This window comes from Fusarium subglutinans (genome assembly GCF_013396075.1).
Source record: "Fusarium subglutinans strain NRRL 66333 chromosome Unknown NRRL66333_c0000055, whole genome shotgun sequence".
Classification (NCBI taxonomy): Eukaryota; Fungi; Ascomycota; class Sordariomycetes; order Hypocreales; family Nectriaceae; genus Fusarium; species Fusarium subglutinans.
The window spans coordinates 1-25,547 of NW_023502118.1; the positions used below are offsets into that span (position 1 = coordinate 1).

General features: G+C 50.3%; 7 protein-coding genes across 7 annotated transcripts; 1 reads left to right on the forward strand and 6 right to left on the reverse strand.

Annotated features, from left to right (window-relative positions):
* Positions 1 to 5,666: 5,666 nt before the first annotated feature.
* Positions 5,667 to 6,594, reverse strand: FSUBG_5532 (nicotinamide n-methyltransferase; the record flags this gene model as incomplete). The annotated part of the gene is made up of 2 exons (XM_036683639.1): positions 5,667 to 6,397; positions 6,450 to 6,594. The coding sequence occupies 2 exons, from the start codon at positions 6,592 to 6,594 to the stop codon at positions 5,667 to 5,669; spliced, it is 876 nt and encodes a 291-aa protein (XP_036538874.1).
* Positions 6,595 to 7,219: 625 nt separating this feature from the next.
* Positions 7,220 to 8,017, reverse strand: FSUBG_5533 (nicotinamide n-methyltransferase; the record flags this gene model as incomplete). The annotated part of the gene is made up of 1 exon (XM_036683640.1): positions 7,220 to 8,017. The coding sequence occupies one exon, from the start codon at positions 8,015 to 8,017 to the stop codon at positions 7,220 to 7,222; it is 798 nt and encodes a 265-aa protein (XP_036538875.1).
* Positions 8,018 to 8,464: 447 nt separating this feature from the next.
* Positions 8,465 to 11,688, reverse strand: FSUBG_5534 (copper-activated transcription factor; the record flags this gene model as incomplete). The annotated part of the gene is made up of 3 exons (XM_036683641.1): positions 8,465 to 9,577; positions 10,210 to 11,401; positions 11,657 to 11,688. 3 exons carry the CDS (start codon positions 11,686 to 11,688, stop codon positions 8,465 to 8,467), a joined length of 2,337 nt encoding a protein of 778 aa, XP_036538876.1.
* Positions 11,689 to 13,412: 1,724 nt separating this feature from the next.
* FSUBG_5535 (u2 snRNP-associated SURP motif-containing protein) lies at positions 13,413 to 15,779 on the reverse strand (the record flags this gene model as incomplete). Its single annotated transcript, XM_036683642.1, has 1 exon — positions 13,413 to 15,779. The coding sequence occupies one exon, from the start codon at positions 15,777 to 15,779 to the stop codon at positions 13,413 to 13,415; it is 2,367 nt and encodes a 788-aa protein (XP_036538877.1).
* Positions 15,780 to 16,565: 786 nt separating this feature from the next.
* Positions 16,566 to 17,378, forward strand: FSUBG_5536 (phosphoribosylglycinamide formyltransferase; the record flags this gene model as incomplete). Its single annotated transcript, XM_036683643.1, has 3 exons — positions 16,566 to 16,740; positions 16,819 to 17,053; positions 17,111 to 17,378. 3 exons carry the CDS (start codon positions 16,566 to 16,568, stop codon positions 17,376 to 17,378), a joined length of 678 nt encoding a protein of 225 aa, XP_036538878.1.
* Positions 17,379 to 17,926: 548 nt separating this feature from the next.
* FSUBG_5537 (fructosyl amino acid oxidase) lies at positions 17,927 to 19,348 on the reverse strand (the record flags this gene model as incomplete). The annotated part of the gene is made up of 1 exon (XM_036683644.1): positions 17,927 to 19,348. One exon carries the CDS (start codon positions 19,346 to 19,348, stop codon positions 17,927 to 17,929), a length of 1,422 nt encoding a protein of 473 aa, XP_036538879.1.
* Positions 19,349 to 20,318: 970 nt separating this feature from the next.
* On the reverse strand, positions 20,319 to 21,258 carry FSUBG_5538 (TATA binding protein; the record flags this gene model as incomplete). Its single annotated transcript, XM_036683645.1, has 4 exons — positions 20,319 to 20,335; positions 20,395 to 20,815; positions 20,865 to 20,952; positions 21,014 to 21,258. The coding sequence occupies 4 exons, from the start codon at positions 21,256 to 21,258 to the stop codon at positions 20,319 to 20,321; spliced, it is 771 nt and encodes a 256-aa protein (XP_036538880.1).
* Between the last annotated feature and the right edge of the window lie 4,289 nt (positions 21,259 to 25,547).

The following is a 25,547-nucleotide window of genomic DNA, read 5'->3' on the forward strand; positions in this document are numbered from 1 at the left end:
AAACGAAGTCCAGTAGGAGTTGACTGGGGGTACAATACACGACGCCTGAGCAAGGCCAAGCCTAAGCCAAGGAGAGTGAATGAAGTCCAAGGAGCTGGATGGGATGAGATGGAGTGGACAAGGTCAAGCCTCAAAAAGACGAAAACACCCCTTTCTCTTTAGCGCTTCCCCTCTCGTGCACTACATTCAGTCAGTGCTGTATCCGTCCAATACTGCACAATATCTCGGCTGTTTCCCCCACTCAAGCCGATAACCAAGGTAAGGTCGGTCCTGGGGGTTGTTGGTGTTGAGAGTGCCTATGTACACCTAGAGATAGGTATGTAGGTATGTGTTGTGATTTGGTGTGCTAGACTGTGCTGCGCTGTGCTTGTTGCACATTTACCGTCCTTCCAGATCTTATCAAGTTTTGTCGTTCTTGTGGTGGTATACTTGTGATTGTGGTTGCAGTGTGAAGGTGAGCAGCAATGCTGAGCGATGTTCTCGGAAGACTGCTCCGAGACTTGGATATGGATATTGCATATGTCGATCACTTTCAAATCTTTCGAGCGCTGTTCAAGCGTTGAAATCGTTCTTCATCGCCCAGATCAATTGATGTATAATTTTTCAGTCGGGGAACTTGCCCATGGAAGTGTGAACGGCGGATAATGTGAACGTGAAAGAGGAGAAAACGGGAACAACAAGTGTCTACTAACTAGGCAAAACGTCAAAACCACGGAGAAGTACCGCTCGTCAAGCGAGGGGGTTTGCCCCGGACATGGAGAAGATGGAGAACCCAGAATGGCTGGTGTGTGTGTCAAGTTTACGGTGTAAGTCATCGCATCGGCGAGACACCCGAGGAACTGGCACTGGCACCGGGATCAGCCAAAATGGAGTAAATGCGGGTTCATGACGAGATAGTGCATTCGTATGGCCTTCAGTACCTCCTCTACGTCTTGGAGCGACGTTTACCATCATCAACTGCATTTCCTTGTTTGTTGGGGGTTGGGTACAACCCAGATTCTCGAGGACATACGCAAAGACCTCGACCCAAGTCAACCAAGAGCTTGCTGTACAATCATGTTCCCTGGTGGACGACTCAACTCGGCGGTGGGCGGAGTACACTGAGTAAGGTGTAGCGCCTGGGTTTTGTGCCTGCTGTAGGACAGCTTTAGCATTCGGTGCCACGTAGATGCGCCCAGAGCAAGACAACAGGGGGCGTGAAAGCAGAAAAGAGCGACAAGACGTGGCGAAACAGGGTGAAGAGGGGAGAGGAGACAACCCAGCAGGAATGGTGTGGCAAGGTACGTATCCGAAGTGAGAGTTGCAGTACGGGTTGTGCGTAACTATAGCACCTAAGGCTGTCCTAGGTGCTGTATCGGTTCGGATAACGCTTGAGGATAGGTGTAGGAAAATCCTCGGGCTGCTGCTGCGACCTTCAGGTCGGACAGGGTATGACGGCGTAGCGCGGGCGCAAGGGCCAGGGCGGGGAAATTGGAGGTGATAAGCTACTAAGAGATACTTGTAGCAGGACTTTGTAAAGACATCCCTGGGTGCGGCGGAGCTGTCTACCTTGGCTTAGCATACCTAGCGTTCCTGATCGTGCCAAGCCTGACTGTACTATGTAAGAATCAGGAGTCTGGATTTGAGAGTCGGGCGATTTTGGACCGAAATTGATATATCGTGCCTTTTCCATACTAAAAGATGGGATAGATACCAAGCTGCAGGCTGCCTTGTACGTAAAATGAATGGAACTTGAGCAGACTGACAGCCGACACTATTCCCTATTCCCAACGCCAACCATTGTGGGGAGTGTGAGTGGACAGCATCAATCTGTGGGAATGGATCTCTAAAAGGAGCCACTGAATCTGCCCAAAATGCAAGCCACGAAGCGGCAGAGAAACAAAGAGCATAGGAAAAAGAAAGGAAAGTCAGCCGCGAGGCATAAAAAGCACTTTCAAAAGGTGATCATGATGGTACCGTCCACTACGTACTGGCGAACAGAGGCGGCAGACATAGATGGGTGATTCAGGTGAATCCCCTGCGTTCATAGGCGCGCACACCCGGAATAAACGGAGTGTCTTGCCGTCTTCTCCTGGCTGACCATTGACAACCTTGAAAGGAAACGGTAGGGCCAAGCTCAAGTCAGTCAGGCTGTCAATCAGGTCTTTGTTCAAATAGCCTCAGCAGGTAGCCAAGGCTACGGCGTGTTGAGGCGTACGCAGGGCTTGGTGAACCTCGTCATCACCATCTGAAAAGTCTCACTATCGTCTCGTCTGTGCCAAATCAGCTTGAACAGCCAAATCAAGTCTCACCCACTCAGTATTGCTAAGCCATCCTGGGCATGTGTCAGAAGCTGTGAGGCGTGGAAGTGAAGTCTTGAAGGTGATTATCATTGTCAGCCACAGGCGAGCGAGCAGGGGCGGTTATCGACAGCCCAGGCACATGTTAAAACGGGACAGAAATCGGGAGGATCGACTGGTTGCAAACGGCTGGATGATTCATCTCAGCCATCATGGAGGCACCATCTCCAGTGCAACCGCAAATACAATAAACATAGGTGTTTACAGAAGATAGAAGAAAAAGTTCAACGACCCAAGTCAGTGACTGCCCTGAATATTTTCCATCTCCAGACCTCTAACGCTAGGTAGGTCCATCTCTCCACGGCTCCTAACCGAACGTACGTACCGTCCAAGTACCGCCCGGTATACGTGAGGTGCGGGGGGAGCACTCGCCCCATGGGGGGTTTGGGGCAAAGGACCTGTCCACCCTGACCCCTGCAACCAGGATTTTCTAGGTCCCTTGCGAGCCAATCGTAAGGGCCTTGACAGACCTGAAGGCAGGCTATCTGGTTACGGCAGGTCTATCCTTGGTGGTTGAGATCCGTGTCAGTTTGGGGCCCAGTTTCTGTCTTCTAGGCGGATACACATATCATGACGACGCTGTAAATTTGAAGGTCGAAATTCGGCGGAAAATCGCGTTTCCCGCCGCCGACTTACACAATGTTGACCGTCTATTTCAGCCCTGAAAGAGTTTGACTGCTGATTGAGTATATCAGTCGGTCCGGCAACTGTCTTGGGAGGGGACTTGTTCCGAGTCTAGCTTAGTTTGACAAAATCCTAGGAATTTCTACTGAAATAACTCGATATCGGAGTTGATTCGGCCAATAGTCTATGGAAGTGCTAATGTTTAATACCTACCTACCTACCTACCTAGCTCTGGAGGCTTCATGATCTAGGTAAGCTAGGTACCTGCCTTACCTTGCCTTGCCTTGCATCACTTACCTTCACCTTACACAACTGGAAGGTACTATACATCTGCCTTGGTGTGATTTTCGTCAAGCCGCCTTCCTTATCTGAATGGATTCATTTACACGTGACAGGACTCTTCATCTTCAGCTCCGGTACATCGTAAAATTACTTTCCACTGGCATCGACAACCTCTTCAACTCGCTCGTGTGCATTTCAACGTAGCTTATCCAATCAAAGCGACTCTCGCTTTCCTCCTCACTACCGCCTTTCGCGCCGTTACTTTGGAGATGAAAGGCGCTACGAGAAAACGTTACGGAAAGAAAATCACTTCTGAGTTCAGGGTGGGAAGCGGAGACAGGGCTGATGCGGAGCAAAGGAACTTGAGCAACACCAGACCAGCCCTCACTAAACACACTGTTTTACCGGGACGATCGAATTATTGATACCATCAACAAAGTCCTGCTGTTTCACTGACAAAAGGTCGCATCCTGTGGCAGTAAAAATATAGAACCAGGATTTCCAACAGTAACAGAACCCATCGCCAGAAATCCGATCTTGATGTGCGGGCTTTTGTAGATCTACAAGACACACGGTTGGAGATCCGGCATCCAAGGAAGTTGTCCGCCCTATTGCGCAATGACCAACACAATCCAACTGCATTGCAAGCGAGAAGGAAATTCCCAACTCTTCCCAAACTCTCTTCACCCGTCGGCTCCGCTTCCGTCCTAGACCTGCCTTTACGTAGCTGCAATGATGCTGTCTACAACACCCCCAAGAATGTGGTGATCAGCCTACAGTCAAGGTCCGGGGTCCTTGCTAAACCCGACGTGTTGAGTGTCTTTTCTCACACTTTGTTGAGGCAAGAATATCATGTCGTGTCCCCATTGGTTGTTGAACGTCAACCAGCCTCGCGCTGCCTGTCCGCCAGCACCAGCTCGAATAGCTCATGTCTCGCATGCCTAGAGACAATAGAAACGCCGAGCTCGAGAGCGGAACCGATCTCGCTTCCCCTCGGATGCGCTTTAATTGTCCCTTTTAGAAATTCTCCCGGGGACATTTGCCAAGTTCGGATACACAGTATAGGTTCGGTAGGTGGTTTTGGTATTTGCTAATAGTAACTAATAGATAGGTAGGTAGTGGAGGTTTTGAGATCAGACAAGCGAATGCTGGGATCTGTGGAGGTGCGGGGATTGATGGTCGGTGCGTGTGGGGTAGTCTAGACTTTGGATCTTGCACCCAGGCCCAGGCTCGGAAGACATGACCATCCTCATCTACCTTAGTACTCATCAAGCTCAACTGGAGTCAGTCGTTCATGGGGTCAGCATGGGCAGCCGGGCGTCTCTGCACCGGAACTTGAGCTCGTGGAGACACCGGCCTCACGCTGCCATATAACCTGGGCACCCTGTGCCCCCAATCATGCAAGCATTCAGTCAGTCAGTCAGTCTGCACTCTGCCCCCCTGTAGGTGCAGACCGCTAGAGTAGATGATTGATGCTGACACTCGAATTGTCCTTTGGCTAGCCTATACCCCCGCGTTATAGACAATTTCCCCGTGGGGTTGCCTTCGTTACACACCGCGTCTGAGCCGAGCCCATCCTTTTCATTCCGCCGGGATGTTACCGAGTCCAGGAAAAGAAGGTTTGATGATAAGGCTACGGTGCAGTATACTAACTTGGCACTTATTGAATAGATCCAAGCCTATTTAGACATATGTGTACCTGACTCGTCGAATACAATGATAGTTACATCATTCCAGGACCACTCATCAACTCGAGTCGGCCCAACACTTTGAGCTCCTTGATCTGACCGAGCTTTCAAAATCCGGGGTCCCCAAACAATTTGCACGAGGTGGCAGCCACTTCGATTCGGGTGCAAATGCGGGGTTGAGAAACAGCCTAGGTGTGAAAGCCGCAACTTAGATATTATCGGGAAGTCGGTCTTTGTGCCGGATAATATCGTGATAACTAACCTCGGTCGTGTCAGGGCAGGGTTATTCAGATGTGCTTCCTTTGCTGTTGTATCGCAATGCCGAAGTGCAATACCGGTAACATTGAAAAGGAGGTGAGAAACCATCAATATTTGTTGATAGTGATACCACTGGCAATGTTTTGAATTGTGTCTGATCAGGGCGTTGTTCAAGCTCGTGCCTGCTGGGTGATGGCACTAGCTGAGGAGCCTTCTCAGTTCATACAAAACTATGCTAAACTTTTCCGAGAATCAAGACGTTGAGTTTTTTGTTTCTTGCGTCCCTTTGTCAGCAGAGTCTCAGCATCAGATGGAGAATTATAGTTCGCCAGGTCATGCATGTACAATGTCAACCTGCTGCTTTTGGTTTCTTTAATTTGTTACAGAATGTACCGTACTTCTTGTGCATTGACATATCCAAGTAACGACATCAAAAAGTGTTGGCGCCGGTCTCGCTTTTCTCAGCCTCTCGGGGTCAGCCTTGGAGCGAGTAGCCAACTTGACCGCTCTCACTGCCAAGCTGGAGCAGACGATGTCTCATACCGTCGGCCCTGCGCCTATCTTCCTCTGGGAGCGACTCGAAAGCACATTTGTCAACCCAGGTACCAATTCCATGCTGTAGAACGTTCCTCGCTCGAAGAGAGCTGCCCTGCACATAGCCAACAGAGCCGTGTAGTGTCATTCGCTCCTTGCTGCTAGCGTATTCCCCGCGATGCAGAATATTATTGTTATAAAAGACAATATCGCCGGGCTGCAGCTTGACGATGAGCTGGTCTGGCAGGGACTTGGCAAAGGGATCTGCGCTTCGCTCAGTCGAGGTCCTAGCGCGCTTGTGCGAGCCAGGCACAACAATGAGAGAATCATCATCCCATAGAGCGAAGTTATACTGAGCATGGTAGGCATGCTTGCCAAGACGCTCCATCTCCTCGTCCTCGCTAGCCTCAGCGGGGATATCATCACGATGCCACCTCAACTCAAAATCCCTTTCTGGCCTGACAAGCATGTTGAACAGCTCCATCACGAGATGTTCGTCTTGGCATTGCAGCAGCTGCTTCACAATGCCGAGAATGGCTTCAGAGAAGTACAGTTCTGTGAATAGCTCATGACCAGGGAGATCAGGGTTCATGAGATGTTGGACACCCCATATTCCGTGCTCACGTGCCTGACTGGCATCCCATGGTGGGAATTGTTTTCCTACAGTCCGTACTGCAAACTATTAGGAAAATGTCTATTTAGAGCAACAGTCAAGGGGCTGTACCGTAAGGCCACTGCCCTTGACGAGCAAGCTGAGTGGCCTTTGAGCTGACCTCACGGAGAGCATCGAGCTTATCCTTGCTCACGATTGACTTTATGACCACAAACCCATCCCTGTTGAGATCTTGGAGATACTGCGAAGTGGACATGATGTGATATGAAAATGCGGGTTTTGGTCCGTCGAACGAATTGCGGCTTGCAGCGCGGCGCGGAAACGACGTCTGGTGTTCTGCGGCTTGTGGACCGCCGGTAAAATAAGACAAAAATCCCGTTACAGTTGACTGACTACCCCTCGCGAGCTATAAATTAGGTGGTACTTGGAGATACAAGCAGCTGACAGGTCATCGGCCAAAAGGCTCTGTAACACAGGCAAGGATTGCTATAGAGGTCGAAACGAAGCGAGACTTGGCGCGGATATTTACAGAAAGAGTCTCAGTTCCTTTTGTATGCCCCAAAAGTGCTTCTTCTTGTGCTATGATGAGCCTTTTTAAGAATCGATGTGGGGAACGTACTCACCTACCGACGGCTCGTTGCATCTACTACGATGGAGCCTCATAAGGTCAAGTAACGTAGCAATTGGAGTACTGCATCGTGAGTAGTAAGAGTAAGAGTCTCTGTAGTCAGATATTCATTACTGTACTCTTACGCATGTGCCAGTACAAGTGCAAGTGCATATGTAAGAGAATCCACAGTATCAACCTTTGGTGTCATAATCGTCATTCGTTAACCAATTGCCAGTCAGTTTCGTCTATCTATCCGTTGCCCTTGTAATGATCAACTGCACTTGTCGGCAGACCATCTCACAGCATATCCCTTGACAGTCTTCTGCACATCCAAGTCACCAGGGTCGTTCTCAAACAGTGGCTTGTCGAGTCTCCGTTCAGCAATCTGTTCCACCTCGAAGCCCTCATCGCGCGCAATGTCAAAGAATCCCTCATCAAGCTCCTTCTTCCACGGTCGGTATGATGTGAAGAACACATAGGCCACGCTCTCACAGGACACCTTGAGGGTCTCCTTGATGGACTTGACCATGTTTCCATGCTCGCTGTGTCGGAATAGAAGATCTGCCAGGATGAGAACATCGAACCGCTCCTCGTGAGAGTCATCAGTTGGGTTCAGGCGAGTAAGCAGTGGGATAGGGTCAGCGCCCCAGACAAAGCCCACAGCGTCGACAGTCTTGGCGATTCGGCCACGAGGCTCAACCGTTTCGTCACATTCATCAATGTTCTTCTGCATGATTCTGACGATATCCGGGTCTGGGTAATCCGTCACCACGACCTTGCGCGCACCAAGAATAGCAGCGACAAGACTGGGCAGACCAGCAGCGGCACCAAGCTCCAGAACCGTCTTCTCACGTACTCGAGAAGGATCCTCCTCGAAGAAGTCGGAGATCATCTTGGCGCCGTTCCAGAGATGGTGAGCTTCAGTAGGGCTGGCGCCAACAAGGTGAAGTGTTATGGGCTTGCCGCTTTGCATAGTGAAGACCTGAGATGTAGGAGGGGGCGTAGGTGGGCAGTAATCCTCTGGGTCATCCATGAGGTCGCCAAATCCATAGTCTACCTCGCCAGACATTGTGTCGAGTGAAGAGTGCGGTCCAAGGGTGAGCAATAGTCAGTCTGAAATGTGTGTGGGAGTAAGATTCCGTTGGAGGACTTCTGTGTAATTTTATGGCTGCAGCTTAAATCCTTCGTGGTCTAAGTAGGAACTGTTCTCTTAGCTCGCTCTCGCTCTCGCGTCTGGTTTCGGTGATAAGTTTGTACTGAGATCCGAGCATCAGAGTCCAAGTTTTGCTTCTTCTGGTTGTTGAAAGTCGTGAAGAAGAGTTTTGATTCGGGTGGGCCAAACTTCCAATTGGTGCGCTCCCACAGTGCGTCAAAATATACATCCCTCAGTAAATCTACCTACCATATAAATCCACCGAAAAGAATAGATAGCCAAGTTGTTCTTCCACCATCGTCATCATCATAGCTTCGAGACTTGAATGAGAGAGAGGTATTCGGATATAGGTGATCATGTCCTCTATCCGAATCGCTGACGTGCCAATTCCCTCAACATGCTCACGGTCCCTTCTTCCCTTTCCCTCCATGCTCTCTTCTTCTCTTCCACCTCTTCCCTTTTGGCCCTTTCGATCTCCTCTCTGCGGATTTCCCTCTCCGTCTTGCGGCGTTGCTCACTTTCCTTGGCTTTCTTGTACTCATCCAATGAGTCTCCGTCGCCCATGAGTTCTCTCTCGTCTTTGACTTCCATAGCATCAGGGCTCTTGTCGCGGAACGAGCGCATCTTGTCCGCCACTGCTGCTCGCTTCTCCAACATGCGCTCACGAGTCCCGGCCTCAGCACGAGGGACCAAATCTTCGAGACGCTCTTTCTGCAGAACCCGATCAGCTTTGCGCGCTTCACGCAGGTCCGCAATAGACGCTTGCTTGTCTTCCTCGGCAAGCTCAGCTCGTAATGATAGATCCTGAAGTGTGGGGATGCCTGGTCCAGACCGCCGTGTATGATCCGAACCAGGAAGTGGAGGGCCATAATCATCTTCATCATCCTCGCTCTCACGATCTTCTCTGTTGTTCATGGGCTCTCGCGCTTCATCCCGATGCACAGAAGCACGTCTTACTTGAGGCGCAACTGGGTTATTCGATGCAATTCGTGCAAATGTCTCAGGGTCGTACCATCCTTCTGCCAACTCCTTTCGGTTCCACTTCCCAATGAAGCTCTTCCATCGCCCTCTGACTTCATGATCGTCCATTTCTGTGATATTCTTCTGCTTCTGAAGACTTAGATATTCACCAAATAGTGGCTTGAACGAAGGCAGATCGGCTTTTGATAAGGGCCGCGCCTCGAAGGGTAGGTTAACCACAGCTTCAGGCTTGCGACTTGCATGATCCCGGGATTTGTGTGATGAATGATGGCGATGATGATGTTTGGGAGACGAGAGACGGCCACTAGGCTCAGAGTGATGTCTATCGTGTCGATAAGATGATGTTTTAGATCGTTTGTTATCAGGTGATCGTGATCGTGAGCGCGTATTTTTATATGAAGTGTTGTCGCGGTCCTGGCTTCTCCTATAATTGTAGTCACGGTGCGGCGACCTCTCTCTAACCCGGTTACTGCGGTCCATTTCGACGCTTTGAGACTATGTCTGAGTATTGCAAGTCCGATAATGTAAGCAATCAAAAGTTGTGGTGATAAAATTAGAACATCGATGAGATGAATCTGGTTCAAAGTGTTTTAAGATGAGATTTTGAGGTCAAGGGATGAGCACAGTGCGATCCGCTTTTCTTTAATAACACTACCTAGGTTAACGTTAGTTAGTAGCTTACAGAACCTAAAACAATGCCTTCCATTGATTGCATCACGATGAGATTAATGTCAACTCAGAAGCATGTGCCATAGCGTGAAGGGGAGTAAATCGTATTTATATGCATACTATGCCGAAGCTTCTCTATTATTTTCAACCTCCCAGTGGCCTTCTTCACTATTCCAAAACTTGAATGGGTATAATCGCCGCAAACTAGCAAATCGCTGCCCTCGTCTTCCCCCCTTACGTGATGATTTCTTTGCATCCGTAGAATCGCTTGATGGGCGAGTTTGAAAGTTTCATCAAAGAAGCTCTCATACTATCAGAGGTGTTTTCTAGACCTGGCCTTCTGCTTCCACTGCTGACTCAGAGTTGCCATGAATTACGCAGCCTAAACACTGACAATCATCTCCGCACGGACAGCTTGCCTCCTCACCAGCACAAGAGTCTCCGAATGGGTAACTAACAAAGAAGAAATCATTCGCCGACAGTGCTTGCTCTTCGCTAATGCCTGACGCCGCTTCAGAGGGGGTTTGTGGGGCGACTGGCGATACAGTCCCGTCAGTAGAGCCGATAGGAGGAGGTACAGAAGCCTTGCTTGCGGTAACGCTGTGGCCATTTGTTGTAGGCGTTTCACCATTTCCGTGCCCGTTCACATGGGTGTAACCGGTATCCATCATGCTCTGCCAGGCCGATCGAACATAGTTCTGCGTCGCTTCATTATACGGATGGGCCGCGCAACCTACACACTCGCACGAGGCACCACAGCTACACTGGTGAGAAGTGCCCGTCGCCGAATGGGGAGTTTGAGGGGCAGTAGGGGCGGGAAACGGTGTTGCACCAGGCATTCCGAAGGGTGAAGGCATGCCCCCTTGACCAGCAAAAGTCATCGCGGCCATTACTTGTCTCCATTGCTCCGGCTGAAGAGGCTGCAAGTATGAACCATACTGAGGTGGGTACGTGAACACAGTCGGCTGAGGGTAGTAGGCGTACATGCCATTGGGCATCATGATGGGTGTTGGAAAAGGCGACATCATCATGCTGTTGGACGTCGCTATGTCGTTGGCCGGGACATTATCGTTCTTCTGGTTGAGTTTGGGGGAGTCGTTACTGGAAGAGCAACAACCCTTCGCTTTGACTTTCGGTGGACTCGGTACTGAGGGCATCGTAATTGGAACGGAAGCAATGTTATTAGAATTGCGTCCTCCGCAGCAAGATCCGGCTTTTGGTGTAGACTGAATTGGTTGTTCTAGAACTTGCGTGCTCGTTATTGAACCGGACTGGCCAGCTATGGTCTCCTTTGATGTGCCTGTGCTCATCATAGGGGGTGGTATTTGTGGTTGGAACATTGGATACATGACGGGTCCAAAAGGGCTGTCTGCTGGTGTCATACCCATACTCCCATAAGTAGACATGTCAGGAAGAGGCGCGACCGGCTTCTGGGATATGTCCTCGAACGAGGGCAAAATATTGAGCATCTTGGGATCCATACGCTGAAAGGCCGATGGGTCAACAGATTCTCTTCTGCTAGAACTTCCGCCCTTCGAACTCGTTTTCTGTACTCGATATCCAGCACCTGGTGTTTTGCTAGCAGGGCTCTGGGGCGTGGAGCTGCTTGTGCTATCACCGTTCTCAGGCTTTGGTGATTCGGTATCTTTGCTGGGACCACAATGGCATGCTTGCTTCTTTGGTATCGCAGCCGTGACTCTGCCGCAAGAACATGGACGAGAAGCCGGATGAGGGCATGTACTAAGAGGCCTACCTGGCTTCCTAACAGGTACCATTAGTCGCTCGTTTGCGTGTGTACATTTAGTAGAGCGATGACCACGAATACAAGGCTCGCTACAAGTCCAGAGTCAGCAAAGTCTAACCAACAGACCGACAGCAGTTGAAATGTGCCAGGATTAATCGTACCAGGCCATTTTTATTCCATTGATGAGAGGCATGGTGAGACTGTCGTCGGGAACGTATGTGCGACGGATGACAGAGGTGGAGCAAGACGGATAGGTAGTGGGAGAGATGGTGGCCGGCTCACAGCCGTAACAATTGCCTACAAATGCGCAAGTCTCGCAAGAGTCGACATGAGAGAGTGTGTGTGTGGAAGACGCGACGTGGTTTACTCGGCGACACTCGAGGACTCGGAATTTGCGTCGCAAACGACGGGATACAGAAACCGACGGGGTTTCCAAAGTTCGCGGCGGCTGTGTACTATATCAAAGTGTCGTGCTGAGTTAGGTAGGACTCGATGAAAACGGGGGCTTATGGCCAGTGTAAGTGAATGCTATAGAATGCCAAATTGTTGTAAGAATGATGACATGTATCGTTGCCGTTGCCGTTGTTGTCGTGCAAGAAGAAGATGTAACAAAGCAAAACGAAGGATCTTGATCTAGACCCAAGACGAGAGATGGTTCATTATTCATTCAGGGACCTGACCCAACCTTGTCAGCAGCCAGCGGACGACCTGCCTGCAAATATTCGTCGCGCCCCCCACCATGCGGGGGCTGCAGCGGGCAAGAAACGCCCTAAAGAGCCCAAAGGGTGTCTAATCCCAGCAAGGCACTTGGTTGGCAAGATCACTGTCACGCTAACGACAGACTTGGGCTCTCGGCTCTGGCACGCATCAATATTGGTCTTCGGTGCCCGCTCAGCTAAGATCGGCTCGGAATAGTACACGTTGAAAGTCATGCCATGTCTAAGATGGTTCCGTGATAAGATAAAAATTGTTCCGAGGACATCTCAATATGAAAACGAACGCAGTAGAGTGTATTATCAGGATCTCTAGAGTGCTCCATGACGTTGTTGTTATCCGTACAGTATTCCCTACAAGCCAAGCCCAGCATGTTCCCTCCCCCCCGGCTCAGGCCCGTTCCTCCAATTCAGCCGCCGCCGATACGGAGCACTGTATAGCCGGAGACCCGGCGATTCTCTCCCGTGCAACGTCCGGAAGAGCACATTGGGCAATTCAACGACTCTAATCAAAACGAAACATGTTTGTATATAAATATAAGGTCCATTGCCTCCCAATAACAGTGAAAACTCCGACTTTACCGCATTTCAATCGTTCATGTCGCTTTTCTCTTCCCTCTCCACTATCTTGTGTCCGTATCCATCAGCCAACCCGGCCGAGTGAGCAAGTTTCCATTGGCTCAAAGGCCCCGGCCGGCCACCTTCAACACCAATACCAACACCACTATAAAGCTCAAGCGCTCAGCTTTCTCTTGTCGACTATTTTTGCCTCATACGTATGAATTGCTTTCCGCCATATCAATATCTGTGACGTAACATGGTTTGTTGGGCCTTGACAAAGTCGACAGTCCCTCCTTGGTAGCATAGCTCATCACAAACTCATCTGCCAACGACAATGCTGCCATTATCAGCATGTGCTTTTCCACATCCATGTTACATTGTGCCTCTGTTCTAGGCTCATCTCCCGTGGGATCCTCGTCTAGCGTCTGGTTTCATGTCATGCTCTACACATCCTTGGCATTCTGGCCTTGAGGTTGAATCGTACTCAACTGATCTTCAAATGCCCAGCGGTCGCACACAGCCTAGAGATCACATCCTACTCTTTGGCCCGCCCAGGTCTCACGCCGTTGAATGGCGCCATCTCGCAGACGGAACGGTACGTCTAATCCCATTACAAATTGGTATCATTGAACTTCGCCTATCTCTATCCGCTCTTGTCCGAATCGTCTGAATCTGCAAACATATCCACTGCTCGCATCCGTCTTCGAGGCTGTCCGGCTTGAAACGGTTCCTCTTTGGTCTTGTTCTCAGTGCCCATTGTAGGTTGATCTGTAGCCGCTGGTGGCAACTCATCCCCTACAGCCTCATCTTCATCCATTGGTTCTCCAGTCACATCGTCCTCATCAATAGGCTCTCCCTCGATGTCATCCTCGTCAATAGGTTCTCCCTCAATATCGTCCTCTTCGATCGGCTCTCCAATAACATCATCGTCATCAATCGCCTCGCCCCGAACGTCATCCTCTTCTTCCTCCTCGACGGTCGAAACGGGTAGTGCACGTAATTGTCCATCCTCCACCGTCTTCCATTTGCCCTTCTTCTCTTCGCTATCCTCCTTCTCAGCGGCAACCAGCGACGGTGGATTCTCGAAACTCTTAACAAATAGTTCCTGGCTCTCAACAGGGAAGACGCACCATCCCTCCCAGAGATTCAGAACAAGGTGAATGCTGCGCTTCCACTTCTCTGCACGTAGACGTCCCCACTTGAGTCGCTCCGCCATGAGGCCCAGTGTCTCGAACGTCTTGCGGTCTTTCAGTGATGTCTCGAATAGCTGCCGAAAACGCCAGGCGTGCCGCACGCCGCTTGTCGACGAAGACGACAGTATGTCACTAACGACATATAATCCCACCAGACTAGCACCACTGATGTCGGGGCCTTCGTTACTTGGCGCCTCCTCGGGTGCGCTTGGTTGGAATTCTTTGCTCTCAGACTTCTTGTCAGGGTTTGCGCCAGTAAGAGCAAATGGCTTCTCGACATTGAATGTGATCATCGCCACGACCTCGTCAACTCCTCGACTAGCATGGGTAATTGCGAAGCTCGTCACTCTAGCGACATCGCCCTTTCTTAGCCTCGACATCGAAGTTGGTAGTCGCGCAAGGAGATGTGTTAGCTTGGCTTTCTCCAGCGGGTTGAGGAACGCCTTTTCGGATTCCGCACCTGGGATTTCCCTCTTGTTGTCATCCTCAAAGTCCTCCTCATCCGATGAGTTGTACTCTGAGTCCGACACGAATTCGTCCAGCTTGGTCGTATACTCAAACTTGAGGTTCTTCTCTGGGGCCCTCCATGCATGCGAACCATCGAATAGGGGGACGTATTTCCCGTTTTGTCGTGATTGCTGTGAACCCGTAATGACCTCCCATAGTCTCCATCGGTACCATATGCCGCCTTGACTTCTTGCATCCCATATCCATGCCCATTTTTCTTCTCTTTGCACCTCGGGTCGTGACATGAGCAGCGCCTCAAATTCTGGGCCATGCGCAAGAGCTCCCTCGATAACCTTGCTAATCAGTTGGATAATCTTTACATCAGTGGGTGGTTTGACCGGCACATGTAACAGGGCCGACCGATTAATGCCTGCGCCAGGAGGTCCATAAGACGTTGGGGGCGCAAATCTGCTATTGAATCCATGCTGCGCGTGCGGGTTTTGTGGTCCTGGTGGTTGTTCAACAGGCTTCGCACCAAAGGGATGTGATGTCGCTGAAGAACCAATATTCGGTAATGCAGCCGAACTCACAACGGCTGATGAAAGATGGCGATGGAGAGACAGGTAATATCCATAACCAAGGTATCGGTTCTGTAGCGCATTGACGGCTGCGTCGATCTCGTTAGCGGGTGTTTCTTGGGATAATGTGACAATCGAAACGGCATGCTTTCTTTCCGAGTTGGCAGAGCTGCTCGAAGGTGTGATTTTGACATTCTCGACTGTCAAATTGCCCGGGATCAGGGCCTTGATCGTGGCAGGGGAAGTTCCTGGAGGAATATTCGACAGTCGAAGTGTAGGTTTCGCTATAGCCTTCACTTCTGCCCTATCCGTCACGCCGTCCATATCCTCATCATCGCTTGTATTGAAAGCTCTCGCTGCTGGGATCGGCCCTCCTCCACTGGCTCCCTCATCATAGCCCAGGACTCCCTTATCCCGCGACGGCCGTGCAAAGTCCTGGAAAGACCGCTTTTTCGCGAACGAGGATGGCGGAGGTCCCAAGCTTCCTGGTCCGCTCTTCAGTCCCGATGTTCCAAAATGCCGTCTCCCTGGTCCTGAGGGTGGTGGCGGGCCCCCAAATCCATGTCGCGGGCGTGGAGGTGCTGAAGAGCTGGGTGCGTTGTGTCCATCGTAGTCATCATCGCGGTCGAAACTTTTGACGAATTCATTATATACCGCAGCGGTTTCTGCTTCTTCTCGTAGTCGCTTGGCTTCAGCTTCTGCTTTTTGTTTCTCGAAAGCGGACTGCTTGGTCGGTTTTTGCAGCTTGGCTTCCAAGCTTGGGAATTCGGATACGCCCTTTCCGGAGGACATTTTCGGTTTCTATTTTCGATTTGTTGATTCAGCGCATCTCTGTTGTCGTACGCGAAGTATGCCCAGTATCCATGGAGATAGAGACCGTTGAAAGAAAGACTGAATTCGGGCAATGTTGGCTGGAGTTCTGGTTAACTAAGGTAGCTGTCGCAATAGTCTCAGCGCGTTCCCTGGGTCTAGCTAGTGGGCCTCATCGCTGTAAGCCTTGTCGCTTACTGTGCGCTAGGTTGAATAGGGCATAACGTACCTAGTTCGGTATTTCGTCGTCAACTACCCTAGGTACGTATGGCTCGATATCGAGTGAGTTGCAGTTTCGGCACGTATTAACAGTAGTTTCGGGCTGAAGCACGTATGATCAAAAGGGGACATTCAGCTCGATGAGATTTCTTTTCTTGGCGACAAGTCTCGTGAATGTGGCTTTTCGAATCAAGAAAAGATCAATGTAAGCCAAAGGTAACGAGGCTTTCAATATAAGTCCTCAGGTCGCAACTCTGCAATGGTCCGAACAAAGGCCATAGCATGGACAAGGAGCCGGCCCTAAAACAAAACCAAGTGGGACACTAGAGTATGAGCACTGAAAATACTCAAAATAGCCTAATTATTTCATTATATCTTGTTTAAGCGTGTCTTGGGCCATTTTCTCGACAATGTGTGGTCTGCCGCTATCGGCATCACGTGATACCCTTTGGAGGGGTGAAAGTTTTGAACGGAAGCTGGAGAATATTATTCGGAGGGTGACTGGAGCATACTACAATCTTCAGTTCACTTCAGTATCTGCCCTTCAAGATGTCAAACGCGGACCAATCACCATGCCGAATTCTAGTCATGGCCTCTGGTTTTGGCTCTAATTTCCAGGCTCTCATTGATGCGATATCTACTGGTTCACTCCCAAATAGTCGTATCATTTCTCTCATTGTGAACCGACGGAACGCACACGCAACTGTCCGAGCCGAGAAAGCTGGTACGAGCCCTCTCACAAGATCCTATACGTTGTGCTAGTCCATACGACTTTCATGTGTATATACTGACTTGCGACAAGGCATTCCTTGGCAATACTTTAACTTGATCTCACACGGTTTCTTGGAAAAGGGAGAAACCGACGATCAGAAAGTGACTGAAGGTCGTCGGAAATATGACGCTGCGCTGGCCGAAAAGATTCTCTCAGCCGACGAGAAGCCCGAGCTTATTGTTCTCGCTGGTTGGATGCATGTCTTCTCGACTGCTTTCCTGGACCCTATCCAGAAAGCTGGTCTGAATGTCATTAACTTGCACCCGTGAGTATAATGCGTTACGTCCTAGAAGATTACCGAATCATTAACAAAACCACACAGTGCTCTACCAGGAGAGTTTGACGGGGCCAATGCGATCGAGCGAGCTTATGATGAGTTCAAGGCTGGTCGACTAACACGATCAGGCATCATGGCCCACTACGTGATCGCTGAAGTAGACAGGGGTACTCCTATCCTGGTCAAGGAAATTGAGTGGAAGGGAGAGGACCTAGAACAGTATAAGGAGAAGGTTCACTCTCATGAGCACCAGTTGATCGTCAATGCGACTGCAAAGGTGGCACAGGAGACAGTCAAGAACAGAAGGACATAAAAACGGAGACGACATAAATACTCAGCACTGCACAATGACTACGAGCGACGTGACATGAGACAAACTTGCTATACAAACTCGGAACACGAGAGAAGAGACAAACCATCTCGATCAAGAGCAGTTCTATGGCCATGGAGGTGACTAACAAGCTCCTCTCCTATGGAGTCGTGGAACCAAAGAATCAAACATCATCGTTCCTTAGCTCAACCCTTCATTATACCCCCTTACAGAATAAAACTCAAATCTGTCTCTCCCTGTTCCAAATAAATGTCATCCCTGACATGTGAAGTCATGTTAAAGCCAGCCTTGCTGAAACATGGCCTGTCGGATATTTATTAGCCCGTTGTCCATATCAACCCAACGTCTGTAAGTGGTGTTGTGGTTGTAAGCTTATCCTCCTTTCAAGTCAGACCATGCATGTCGCTTCTTCACATTCTCAAACATTCCATCTTGACAAACAAAACTTGATTTCTTGAAATGCTACAAACGAACGCTTCATCTAAATCCAAACCATATGCGGCTTGCGCCCAAGACCTTCTGATGTTCTATCATAGCTTGGCCTTGGTGTCTCCAACAAGCGCCCGGCCCTTCTCGAGCTCATCACATAGCACCAAGGGCCGTCCACCTCTGCTACCGTCTTCAGTCATGAGGCCGTTATAAACCCCGTTCGTCTCTCTTCCGACTCCATCGTTCTGGATCTCTCTCCATCGCCACTTCTCGCCAAGCTTACCACCCTGGCCTTGCATAACATCCACGATCTTCTCACCCAAGTTGGGTAGGAACTTGAATCCGTGTCCGCTGTCACCTGTTGCAACAAAGAGTCCTTTCCAGCCCGGGTGGTAGTCAATGAGCCACTCGCCATCTCGTGTATCGGAATACCAGCAGATTCGAGCCTCCTTCCATGGTCGAGTTTCTAGGCCACGTATAGGACACAGGTCCGTGAGTGCGCGGCGCAGATCTTTGTCGGCCTCGACGGTTAAAGGGTTCGAGGAATCATTGCGAGAGGTGTAGGGTTGAGATGCGAGGAAGGGTTCCCGATTATCGTTGGGCGAAGGAGGAAGAGCGTTGTTAATCTTGACCGGGTTAATGTACCCGAATGTGTGGCGGGCGGCCTTGAGGACGTTATTTCGAGGGGGGATGAGGAAGAGGCCGGTGCTGAGGTTCAACACCACTGGGAAGTTGTCGAGTCGCTTCTGCTCTTCCGGTGTGATGTCCATATACGCGACTGCATGGCCAGTAGCCTCTGTTCTTCCTCGAAGGTCAACGAGTGAGCCGGACCAAGCACCGGCAGCTACCATGACCACATCAGCCTTGAGAACCTCTGAGTCGCTCAATTTTGCACCAATGACTCGGTCGCCCCCTGTAACGAGCTCTGTCACCTTGCCGTTGACGAATTGGATACGTCCTGTGGCCTGAGCCTGCTTGTAGAGCCACTTCATACCCTCTCCGGCATCAGCCCAGCCAGAGTTGCCATTGAGGTAGCCCCAGTCTCCGGGATAGCCGTCTGTGCCGAGGAACTCTTGGAGAGCCTTGGTACTCTCCAGCTTTTGGATCTTATCCACGGGCAGACCAGTCTGCTTAGCGATGGACTCGACATTTTTGGCGCTCTCCTTGGTATAGTCCATGCCAGACTTCTTGAGCTTGAAGTCTTTGGGGGTCTCGCTCGCGCAGAGGACAAAGCCCGACTCGGAATATCGTCCCTGTCCACCGACCTCATCATCACCCTGCTTTCGCCATTCCTTCTGCGCCTCAGCGGCAAGCGCGGCATAGTAAGGGTCTGAGTAGTCGGCTCGTACAATTCGAGACGAATCTACACTGGCAGCATCTTCTGGAGGAAACTGCCCTGCGCAGTCGTCGACGACAGTAATCGAGGTGCTGGAGTAGTGTGGTCGTTTGGCCAAAGCCCAGGCGGTGCCAAGCCCGAAGACTCCAGAGCCAACGATAAGGATGGAAGAGGGAGCATCAGCCATTGCGACAGACAAAGATGCTAGACGGTCGAGGACAAGACAAGAAAGGCTTCCTACGAGGCACGATACTTATCTACCTATCTATCTGCCACTGTCAACAAAAGAAAGTTCACATGGGCCGATGAGATGCGAAGACTTTTCCCTGTTCCCACACCGATCACGGCGTTGTCCGAGGAGGAGAGCGTCCCGAACGACACTAGAAGGAGCCCAAAAATCGGCTTATAAGTCTTTGGCGCTGCCGAGAATCGGGGATAGTTTGCCGATTGACTATGCGAATGCCATTATTGGCTGGGTACGTGAGTGGATCATCATGCATCATCGGCGCACGCGAGCTTCACACACACAAAATGTCAAATCGGTTGCAAAGTTGGGAGAGAACTTAAAACTTTATTTATATCTCACTACTGAGATAAGACTGTACTCTGGAGAAATGCATCTCGCAGATGTTGGTTCAAGTTCGAGACAACCATACGATTGTCTTAATTCACCAGCAAATGCTGGGATATTGCTCTCCGTGTTTTCACGAACTCGTTACCAAGTTCATGCTTTTTGGACTGAACCTTCAAAAGGCTCACTCGGGCAACTGTTCGACTTTGTTTCCTCAGCACCCTCTCTCAGCTCAACGCGTCCCTCAGGAATATTATAAGCGCTCAAATCAACTGAGCGCGTGCGCCACAGTACTGGCGCGAGCAATCTATGATGTGTCGCGGGATGAGTAGTCTTTGCTTTTCCCCAGAACCGAAATCCCTCGTAAATAATCCCCTTCCTAACCGCCCCTGCCAACGCCAATGCAATGCAGAAATTCAAAATGGTACAAACGCAAATTCCTGGCCTCCAGCCTGGGCATCAAGACCAAGCGGAAGCCAGAGAACATGAAAGCAATCGTGGTATCATGACGAGTTGTCTAATCATACACGTCGAGAAGGTGACATTGTAGTGTCGGATGTAAGACGACAGAGAGTCAAGTGGCACCTTAGACTTTGCGGAAATCTGTTCAGGGTTGTTAGTATCAATGCGATCAGAAGAGTAAACGAATATGCAAAACATACCTTGCAACACAGGGTAGATCATCTCGAAGGCCTGGTAGATTTCCTCTCGGACCTTGGCACCGGTCAAGACGATCTTGCCACTGACAAAGATGAGAAGCACGATCTTGGGCTTGATCATGCGGTAGATGAGACCGGGGAACAGCTCGGGTTCATAGGAACTGAAATTGTGATGGCGAGATGCCAAACCCTCGAGTCGGATAGGGAACTTGATATCGCAAGAGCCGACGATGTTCTGAATCTTGAAGTCGGTGAACTTGGCATTAAATCCAAGCTTCTGAATGATACGAGCGTACTTTCTTGAAGCGAGCTTCGAATCGTCCTCAGACTTGGCACCAGTGACGACCATCTTGCCGGAAGCGAAGATCAGAGCGGTGGTCTTGGGCTCGCGGATTCGCATGATGACAGCGGCGAAACGCTTTTTCTGTTAGCAACGTGTTTCTTACTCAGTATGCACGCCAGATCTGTAGTACCTTAGGGTTATACTCTGCGTTACGAGCATGCAGAGCAATAGTCTTGAGGTCCAAGCGGCAGTCCAAGTTCACTGTAGCCACGATGTTCCTTTAAAGTTTGCCATATAAGCCTCGCTGAGCATAAAAAGGTCACTCAGGAGGATACATACTGTAGAGTGGGAGTAATTCCACTAGGTCCTTGAGTGGCAGCAGGCGTCGCGACAGGCGTTGCGGGTGCCACCCCATTGCCATTTGCCGCCTGCTGGCCGTTGAGGGCAGGTCGCTGAGCAGCATCACCAGTGCCGACGGGCGGGGGTGTCAGCTCGTTGGTGGCTCCGGGGAACGACAACGATCCTGGCGCCGTGAACGCCTTGGCTTGCGCCGCATTCGATGGGTGTGTCTGGATGCCTTCCATGATTGGAGTCGGTATCGAGATGTGTCAACGGTTTTAAAAAAAAATCGCTGAACAGATCTAGAACAGGACCCAAGTTAGCACCGCGCATCAAATGAAAAGAGCGTGCATCCTACCCTGGAAGGTAGATGCGATGGTGAAGATGCAACGGGTAACACAAGTGTAGCGCCGTTGTGGTGTTGCGAGAGTGAAGTTGAAAAAAGGGAGGAGAAGTAGGCCTTTTATAGGCGGGGGTAGCGGGGCTGTGCAGTGAATCAGAAGGGCCACCTACCAATCGTGGGAGAGAAACAAGTGAATGTGTCCCCTACAAAGAAACTGGCCCAGCAAAGTTTTGTTCTTTAAAACAAAGCTTCGAATTCAAAGCTTCGATGCGGAACAATTTGGAAGATGGTAGAAAGACAGTGGCCTTTTCCCCAAATCGATATTCGATATATCGGTCAGGTTATTATAGTTTTAGAAGACCAAAAGCTTCTTTCACTTCACGACAGCTTCTTTTTTCTTTCTTTCTATTGTTGTCTACAATAGCGCAACGACTCGATGTGTGACGATGACGGTGTCGGCGGGTATCGCTTTGTTCCGGTCTTGGTCGGGTTCAACGATGTCGATTGCGCGCAAGGAGCGAAGAGGGCAAGCAACGTTTTTCAGTTCTTGCAATCTGGTCGCAAGGGCTGTGACTTAGAGAGTGTGATCACGTCTGCAACAGCAGGGTCGTGATAGTGACAAAGTGAAGAGGAGAGACAAAGCCTGAGGTGATTCAAGGCTCAGACTGAGATAGTACAAGATGGTAATTGTCCACACAGATTGGGATGTGAAAAGTGTAGATGTGGGGTGTGACGTCGTGGGGGGGGGATCAAAAATGAAAAGAGAGGCCGGACGTAAGTGGTTGGTACGTAGGGCCGTCAGTCGGGACTTCCGCGCAGGTCTTTCGAAACAGGCGGGCGAGGGGAGGGCTGGCTCTTTATAATTTTGAGCAAAGGCTGCTCAGGCAGGACACCCCAGGCAACAACACTACCTGTGGCGTCGACGCTGGCAGGCTTGGCGTGCGCTAGTCTCCGCACTAAGCTGAGTTGATCCAATCAAACACTCTTGCGACGCTGATTTTATCTCCTTTTTTCCCACCCACTCACCCCAGTCTCAGCATTGAGCCCCTGAAGTGTCGCTATAGCAAACTCAAAGTCCATGTACACATGTATCGGTACATCTGTTTTAACTTAGCAACACGACCTGACCTGCGCCTAAACTTCCGTTGCTCTGCACTTAGGCGCTGTACGCTCTGATGCACTGGAGTTGCGAGCCCCTAGGATTTAGGGTCGCCACTAACAGGCTGCCCAATACAGGCCGTCCATGTGGGCAATAGTGGCACGCTCTCACCCTCGCCAGCGCTGCTTGCTCTTATTTCAGTCACAAGAGAACACACCCAGGGAAGCCAAGACGTGTACGCGGATCGAAATACATATTGTAAGCAACGATTTAAGCGAGCCACATCCCAAGCTTTAGGTGAGATGAGCTGAAGTGACAAAATCACCCAAGCAGCACTAACCAACAGTAAGTCACAACATACACTACAATCGCGTGTCTTTTTTTCTCATAACCGTTCACAAGTATCGGGATTATTTCTTCCAAAGCTTGGCGTGACTAGTTTCCCTCCTTTCCTGGCTGCGAGTTTTTTGCTGTCGTCATCCCTTTCCCTGCGCTTTATTTTCTGTCCCTCCATCACCTTGCCTCTCACCTCTCACCTCCTCCTCTCCAACAACCCACAACTGCAATCTGCAAGTGAATCACCAGCTACGAAATGTTGGATCGATTTCGATAACGAACGACGGCGATAACCCTGAAGATGAGTAAGGCAACACACGATATAGAATGAAACGAGAGCGAAGGACGACGTGAACCGGTACCGACCGAGTCGAGATGGACGAAAACGATGCCAAATACCGACGGGAACGATCACGAAAGACAGCAAAGGCGGGCACCGAGACCCATCGACGAGCAGAGCCTGCCTCGACCTGGACTGGCTTGACTCAAGCCGGATAACACGACGGCATCAGCACGCAATCCGGCGGCGACAACAGCGTCACAGCGCCTATCCATGGAGACTCGCAGGCCTGTGGACCTCGGATACGGACTGGAATTATGGACCAGGGGGCTAGTCCGACTAGGCGTGCTGGCGCGGTTGGTTGCTTTTTAGGCTTTCCACTCATTCAGATTGACTCCTCCCACCTCTCATCAGCGTCTGACTCTGATTGCTCTCGCTCGTTGGCGCACCAAGATCGCCTCTGTTGCCCCAATCGCAGTCGCGTATCCCCGTCGCTTCCTTATCGGAGCGGGCACCACTAACTCTGGTTCTAGGCATGCTCCGCCCTGTCAAACCCTTTACTCGCCCCCCGTGGGACTTTTTTCTTCCAACACAACCCAACCACCGACTCTTGCCTAACCACCAACACGATGGGACCCTGAAACACGCTCTGCCCCCTTCACAGTTCACTGACTCTTTTGCTCAGCCCACGCGCCCTCCTTTACTGCGCGTCGTCACCCCGGCTTCTCGAGCAAGGGCGTTTGAATCGCGCTCATTTCACTGCGATAGTCGTCTCGCAAGCGTCTCATCAGCAAAGTCACCCCATCCATTACCTGCAACAAGAATATGGCTCGGTCAACATGTCACGCGACTGAATGGCTGCACAAAGCCTGATTAACGGACACTCCGCACAGCAGAAAATTTTCTCGAATTTTGCCATTCCCGTGTCCAGTCAGCGAGCGACAAGGAAGTAAAAGGCAGGTTACCGGGGTTTCCCTTTTTTGTGCCCTCTCATATTGAGCCCAACCGCCCGCTGACTCTGTGAGTCATTCAACTGTGGCCAACCAGGAAGCAGTTAGCCAGCAAACTGTCCCCCCTTCGCAATGCCAGGGAGGCTGGATCTGTGCGCCCACTGACTGGCTTCTTGCATCATGTACTCAGTACAATGACTTGCTGGCAACCGCTATAAATGATGCAGTCGTCATGATTGTTCACTCTTGCACACTGATGCATTCTGTATTTATCACGTTGCGTCCACCAGCTTTTGCACCGTTTTCTTGTCATGCGAGACTGAGTGTAGAGTGATGCATGGCTCCCGACATCTGGGCTAGACTTTGGAAGCCTGCATGTCGTGACTCTTGGGAACCCCGGTCTGCATTGAGGACACGTTCCAGGATGCCACCGTCAATTTGACACCAAGTGGTGACACGAAAATTTTGATTGTCAAGGATCGCCAAGTATGGTTGCCTCTTACGAGAACGCGTTAAATTACCGGGGGCTTGCTGACACAAGTACCTCACTAACAATTTCCTGGTCCCACGACTTATCATAGTCCTAGCCCGGGTTTGGACAGCAACTCCACAGACTGTTCATCCTCAAGGCTCAGAGGAACCAACCAGCCTCATTTGATCTTCTTCATGGTTCTACCAGGATCCGCCATGTCTCGCTAGCCTCTTGATCCATGGGCAAATTTGGCTGGGGCACCTAGGGGAGGAAAGAAAATACAGACCCTTGACCCTAAGTAATAAAAAATATTTAGGTAAATCTAGCCTAAGCTTAGGAGGCTCTTTGCTAAGTTTATTTTTACACCCTATATTAAGGTCCGGTGTTTTCTTGCTCCCCGAGGGGCACGAACCGACTCCACACTTCAAAGTTTGCTAACAAGATTGCTCTTCTTTTGTGGGGCGCAAAGCTATCTCTATTCAGTCCTCAACTGGATCACAGAATAGATAAGCCTTGATCCCTTTGTCATGACACTTGAATGGCTTGGATACTTCGTTATTGGCCTATTGCCTCACATATGTGATTTATTAATCGTCTGGCGATTGGAATTGTCATGTTGTTATTCAAAGAAATATCCGCATGTGTCAAGAGACGTAGCCGCGGAATCCGCAAGGACTAGGCTCTCCACATGGGACGCTCTAGGCTCTCGCCATTCCTCTTTGTTCACATGCTGATAAGCTCAAGTGCATGCGGCTCAAGTGACCTCCTCCGCAACGACAGCATCTCGATTGCTTCTAGCTAAAGAACAAGCACCTCTGTGCTATTTCAGCATACTTTCAGTCGCCTGCCCATGTTATCGTCTAGATCTTCACTCCGTACCAAAACGTCATATTTTTGCATTTGTACCTTGACTCCAATATGCTCCAAATGTCAAACCTTCCCATCTCTTACTCTCGGCCTTCATAGCAATTGACTGTACCCAATGCGCCAATGATGCATCAAGGTATATAAACAAGGTATCGTACAGAAAACATAACGTAAAAAGTGTTACTTC